We start from the raw sequence: 6,863 nt of genomic DNA, 5'->3' as shown, positions 1-6,863 counted from the left end.
AGATTTGACACTTTACATCCAATTTACTTAACTCTTTCACTTCAAACTGTATTTTTGCACGTGTCTCTTCAAAAAGTAAAACAAGCTTCGCGGTAATATTTGTTTTGTAATCCTGCCTACACTTGGAAATATTTACAGACATATACCATGGTCACCATAGTTTTGAGAGCAGTGTTTTAGCTAGAACCTTTTGTCTGGCAAATGGTGTGGAAAATGACCAAAGCTCAACAATTGACTCGACGATGATGTGGAACTGTTTTTCTGTTTCAGATCTGGGAGCTGTCAGTGTGACAACTTAAGAGACATCCTTAATAAACCAGCAAAACCCTATATATATATATATATATATATATATATATATATAAGACTGAAGATGAAAGCAGTCAAATGTTTGTCATTATAATGCTAATGTCAATAGTTTTAGACAGGACAGTGCTCATCTGCTTTTTGCTAAAAGTTCATCAGTAGCCAAACCTGTTGTGATTTTGGGAGTCTCACCACATCTACCAGAGGGATGGAAAAATGGCAGGAGAACAAGAGCATGCACACTGTGAGTATGAAGAAGTAGGCTATAGTAAAGTTTGACTTACAGTGTAAATAAACATAGTAGACTTCTTTTAAGTATTGATGTGTTCACTTGTGTGAGAAAATGGGTTCTTTCAAGTTATTTCCAATATTAACTGCTGATACAATATATTATATAACAGATGAATTTGCGGTCAGTGTTTACTGCTGAGCAGCAGCGGATCCTGGAGCGTTATTACGAGAATGGCATGACCAATCAAAGCAAGAACTGCTTTCAGCTCATTCTGCAGTGTGCCCAAGACACCAAACTTGACTTTAGTGTGGTTAGGGTAAGCCTGTTTTTATTCAGTACAATATTTCTTTTCAGACCTTTTGATCCATTTCAGGGTTTTTCCTGCCTCAAAAATGGTCTTTGGTGGTGGGTGTTGACAAGTCATCCACAGTTAAAAGTACCCTACCCGTGAACTGTGAGCCCAATAAATACAAAATAAATGCAAAGAAACATTTTATTTGTTATTTTTTCAGTTGTTATATAGTTTTACAACCTCTTTCAAGTTATATATTGGCTGTGAAATGATCTGAAACAAAGAGGGCAGTGAGAGGGACAGGTTATGTTATATGTATTACCCTCTTTGCAAAAAGCTTTAATTTTTCCACTTATTTTCATTGTTTAGACCTGATAATTATTTTGATGTATAATCCGTATATGGCATACAATTTCTTTAAATAGCAATCTTTATTTTCACCACATGCAATTAAATTAAATTAGCTTTGCTAACCGCAACTCTAAACAAAACGATGATATAAGTAATTTACTATACAGTCAAATAAAAAACATAAATACAAAATCTTACTAATCACTCTTGTTCAAAGATTTAAGCACACTTTATGAGGTGTTTTGAGTGACTGATTTGATGGATTCGGACAGTGAGTCTTGTGAGTTCAGTGTTTGTCATATGAGTTGTTTCAACAAAATTAATCTGTTCAAATGAGTCATTATGTTGCGAATCGGACATGAGCTGTTTGTTAATCACAGCTGTTAGGACATCACAAAAGATAAGTTCACTGGATACGACTTTTTCCTTTATGTCTGTTTGAAAAGGAACAGAAGAAGAATTACGTCACATGATCACGTCAATATGGCGTACGACGGCCGGATCGCATTCATACTACACCCATTCAGGCAAAACAGTACATACCCATTTACCCCTCGTTAAGTAAGTACCTACTCATTGAAATTGAGTACCTACTCATTGAGTATGCCATTTCGGATTCAGCCAATATCCATATACAACAGTTGGTGGAGGAATATTTTGTGTTTTTGTATAAAAAAGACTAGCCCCAACCCAAAACCTAACTCACATGAAAGGGTAGCACAATCTGATGGTAGCACAAAATGTCAGAACAGCAGTGAATGATCATTTTAATAATTGGTAACATCAATAGAAACTGCAGTGTCACAGTAGTTTAGAGAAATTGTGGTTTCTGAAATTAAAATACAAGAATAAAATTGATATAAAAATTGTATATATGCCTAAGACATTTGCGTTGCTGAGTGTTTATTTGTTGAAACTTATATTATGCCATGCTGGCCGTAACTTCATGTTGCATTGAACTTCCGGTGGACTAAATCGGGCTTTGCTCATAAAAAACTTTGCATTTCATTTTATTGTATATTCATTTGATGCATTTTGACAAATTGTGATAAAACAAAACTTTAAACTACGATAAAGAAGTAATTTTTAATATTGTTTTCAGTACGGTCTCTACCTCCTTCCAACCTCAATCACTGTGTGTAAACCAGCCTACTTGTGGCCTAAGCTCCTCCCACTTGCAATTTGTGACGTTAACTCATCTGCAGTTCTCTGGGCTGCAGCGATCACTACTTGAAATCACCTCATATATCTGCTATTCAATGTAAATTTATGGTGATTTTGTCAGACGATGTCACGTTAATAAATCAGGATTTTAGCAGCAGTTAAAGTAACAGCTGGTTGGATTAAACACGAGATGTTATTGGGTTGTTTTTCGTCACTATTTTATACTTGTTTTATGTCACAACAGAACAGATAATATGTGAAAAGAGCATTCAGTTGTGTTAAAATTAGGGCTGTCAACGTTAACGCGTGCGATTAAATTTTTCAAATTAACGCATGAAAAATATTTAACGCAATTAACGCAGCATCCGTTTGTTTTGACATTTTTTTGTCTAGCGTTACATTATGTAATCACGCTCTTATTCGTGTACAGGCTTTTAAACCACTTAAGGGCGATTTTAAGCAGTTGCTTTGACGCGTTCAATGAAGATAGACAGCTTCTAAACTGTGGGACGCGGCAAAACGCAACGCGAGGTCCAGTCTGGTGTAAACAGTCATGGGCTGAAGGCTACGTCGGTGAATCTCTGTCAGACAGCGCATCCATGTTAAGTTCTCTTTCGTGCTTGAATGGATAAAACCATACAAGATTATGTCAGAAATCCCGTTTTGTCTAGCATTTTCTTAAGCAAGACTTCAAAGTGTAAAATAAAATCTTAAATGAATGCAAAGAGTTGTGAAAAAGGGAATGCGGTGACGGTCAGATCTGCGTACTGAGACAGCTCTTAAAGGGGCCACGTTCTTAAACGTGCTGCTGTGACTCCTGTCACTAATGTTAATCAAAGAACATGATTTTGTAGCTTTAATGAGAATTCTTCTGCATTTAATTTATAATTTAGCATTAAAGACTGTAAAGTGTTTGAGAACTTCCTTCAATTTCTGTATATTTCATGATAGCTCTCAATTATATTGTTGAATGGCTATAATTAATGTTAAAATAATCAATTTAATAGAGACATCAGTTACAGTACTAATATCAAAATGTTTTCTTTCATTCATAAAATGACGCTGTTAAAGAAATATGTTGTTTCTACATCAATTTGAAGATTAAATGTGAAATTATTCAAATGTAAAAGTATATTTTAAAATATTATTGTTATGTGTGATTAATCGTGATTAATCACAGAAAATGTGTGATTAATCCGATTAATTTTTTTAATCGATTGACAACACTAGTTAAAATACAATATAATGTGATCAGAGAGTAGAAGTGAAACAGATCTCAAGTGCCAAAACTAGACCAAATGCAAACACGACGTGATGACGTCATCAGTGCCACAGTCTCTCAAAATCCTGTGGGAAACAATGAATGATCAAATACATTTTTGCCGGAGCAAAATTCCGTTTTGGCGGCTGCCAAAAAAAATTCAGTGCAGGAAAAACCCTGCATTTAATGTTTGCCTATGTTTTTTTTATTGTCAAATACTGATGAAATTCCTTACAATTTTTTGGATCATCAGCATTTTGGGTTCTGTGTCTTTTGGACCTACAAAGTAGTGGAATACTTAATAAAATCTGATATATCATGTACATAGTCATGTACTGTTTGTATCGCATGTTAGTAAGTGATTTTGCGTTTTGGTTAACCTGTCGAGAAAATTTAGGGCAGGGGTCACCAACTTGGTCCAAATCCGGACCACAAGATGCGTCCGTCCGGACCGCAAAGTCTTTTGACATAATGAAATAAATAAACATCTAACACTATTTTCTAATTCAATCAAATTTATACCAGGCTCATCAAGGGCCGCTCAGTAGCAGTTTGGGTCCTACGGCGCCATGGACAGTTACTATGTGCACTGTTGCTACGTTCAGACATCGTGCAGTGAAGAGAGTCGAGAGTGGCACGCAGACAGATGTAACTGTCAGTTATTGAAAAATAATGGCATTGGCAAGTTAGAAAAGTTGAAGCTGAAAACCGTGTTTTCCAAGATGAATGGTTTGACAGATATGCTTTTATTCTTTCTATATTGACGTGTACGAGACCGGTTTGTCTTAATTTGCTCGGAGTATGTTGCAGTTGTTAAAGGTGGAAACCTTAAACGGCATTATAGAACTAGACATAGACACTTTGAAGAAACTTACCTGCAGCAGTGTGAGGTAAGGGCACGGAAAATAAATTAGCTCAGTATGAGCGATCTGCACGAGTCCTCCCTCCCTCACTTACAGCCCAACAACGAGCATATGAATGTTCACTAAGAATACAGTGGATCTTAGGAACACATAACAAGCCCTTTACTGATGGGGAAATAGTTAAAGAGGTGTGTGTGAAAGACTTTAAGTTGGAAAAGAAAGACATGAACTAAAAGGAAAAATTAAACAAACCCCTCTTTCAGCTGCAACAGCCACAAGAAGAGCTTAAATGTTATCAGAGGATGTTCAGTCACAACTTGATGCTGCTATTTGTTCATCTCAGTTAGGGCTGTCACGATTATGAAATTTGGCTGACGATTAATTGTATAATAAATCATTGCGATTATGACGATTCATTTTCTGTTTTAGAGCTTTGACTTTTAATTCTCATACATTTTTTATTCAGCTTTGAAACGACCATTTTTTTCTGAATATAAAGGTTCTTTTTCTTGGAAATACATAGAAAAAAATTGGGTCATCATACTTAAGGTTTAGGCTTTTACCTGTCAATAATACAACCGCCAAATACTTGTAAATTAAGTAAATTGATCAGGAGTGAATTGAAGCCACCATTAAAATGCTATCAGTCATAGAAAAGCTTCTCGTCTGTTTTTTTCTCACTTGCAAGACTACAATAAATGTTTACTTCTATGTTAATGAGATTTTGGTAGACTGGTTTTCACACTGAAATAATATAAAATTGTACTGCAGGTTATTTTTATGGTATATGCTTCAGTTTTTTTAAAGTGATTGTGTTGTGGTGGTACATTTTACAAGTATTACCATGCTTTAGTTACAATATATACAATAAAATATGCAATATGCAGATGCACTACAGCAACCCCTAGTGTCTTCTATAGAGATGTGCAATAATTGCGATGATCTGAAACCATCGCGATGAGGTCAAACTATCGCGATGATCTGAAACCATCGCGATGAGGTCAAACTATCGCGATGAGACGATTATTTAATAATCGTGACAGCCCTAATCTCAGTTCTGCACAAAAGAACACTTATTTTCTTTTAAAATTGTTAATGTTGAAATGAATGTTAAATGAATGTGTTTCATGTGTTTACTGCTGATTTGAAAAGACCAGACTCACACATTCACCCACCCCCCCGTGCAACCCCCCTCCTACCTCCCCCACCATTCTACCGGCATTTAAGGTATGTGTAGAGGATGTGAACCGGGTCTTCAAGAAACAGAAGACCAAGAAAGCTCCAGGCCCAGATGGTGTTTCACCTGCCTGTTTAAAAGTCTGCGCTAACCAACTGGCCCCCTTCTTCACACAGATCTTCAACAGATCTCTGGAGCTGTGCGAAGTTCCCCAAATGCGCCACTATCATTCTGGTCCCCCAAAAATCCAAAATCACTGGACTTAACAAATACAGACCTGTCGCTCTCACATCTGTGGTTATGAAGTCGTTTGAGAGACTGGTCCTGGCCTACCTGAATGACATCACTCGACCCTTGCTGGATCCTCTTCTGTTTGCCTACAGAGCAAACAGGTCTGTTGATGATGCAATCAACACGGGGCTGCATTATGTTCTACAACACCTTGATAGACCTGGGAATTACGCAAGGATCTTATTTGTGAACTTCAGTTCGGCCTTTAATACCATCATGCCTGACCTTCTCTCAGACAAACTGACCCAGCTCTCCATGCCCACCCCAATCTGTCAATGGATCACTAACTTCCTAACAGACAGGCAGCAACTAGTGAAGCTGCACTGTTAGATGTCGCTGTAGATTTAGCAGCACATTACTGTAAAAATCCACAGTACAATACTGCATGTGTATATTACAGTAAAATACTGCAGTTCATAATGCATTCTGGGTAATTTTGATTGAGCGGGAAACTTCTACAGTATATTTTGGTCTCGCTGTAACCTAGCTGTAGCCTTGCTGTAATGTGTTAGTCAATAATACAGGATTGGTGTAGCGAAAGTGCGCCACAACGTCAAATCACGTCAAATCACACAGAGCACAACTCATGGCTGCAGCTGGAGGAGGATATTCGATTCGATTTCTGGCAGTTCGGTAAGTTTGCAGTTTGGTTTATTTTATGTGTTTCATGCAAAGCTATTATTTAGTTTTAGTATTTTGCACAACAGTTTGTCACAATGTTGTTTTAAACGTGGAATGAGAGAAAAGGTCGCCAACAAACGTTGCAGTCTCCCTCAGAAATTAAACTACGTTAGATGTCTAACTGTTACCCACTGCTTAAACCCGATTTACACATCCCACTTAATTAATCATGAGGGTTTTGGTGAGTTTATTTTCTGTGGAATTGTTTAAGTTCGTTTACAATGGCAAGGTAGGTAAAATGACGT

General features: G+C 36.9%; 1 protein-coding gene across 5 annotated transcripts in view; it reads left to right on the top strand.

Moving 5' to 3' along the window:
- Positions 1-367: 367 nt before the first annotated feature.
- Positions 368-6,863, top strand: part of hdx (highly divergent homeobox) — an 84,296-nt gene continuing 77,800 nt past the window's right edge. For 3 of the 5 annotated variants that reach the window (XM_057326754.1, XM_057326753.1, XM_057326755.1), the window contains exons 1-2: positions 368-550; positions 708-854. In XM_057326754.1, the coding sequence (XP_057182737.1) occupies positions 515-550; positions 708-854 (183 nt within the window). In that variant the 5' untranslated portion in view covers positions 368-514. Of the gene's footprint in view, positions 551-707; positions 855-6,863 lie in introns of those variants that run through there. The other 2 variants (XM_057326757.1, XM_057326756.1) reach the window with 2 other exon arrangements.

The sequence above is a fragment of the Triplophysa rosa genome, unplaced genomic scaffold (assembly GCF_024868665.1).
Source record: "Triplophysa rosa unplaced genomic scaffold, Trosa_1v2 scaffold126_ERROPOS923952, whole genome shotgun sequence".
Taxonomy (NCBI): Eukaryota; Metazoa; Chordata; class Actinopteri; order Cypriniformes; family Nemacheilidae; genus Triplophysa; species Triplophysa rosa.
The sequence above is the reverse complement of the archived record's forward strand: the minus strand, read 5'-3'. Positions and strand labels throughout refer to the sequence as shown.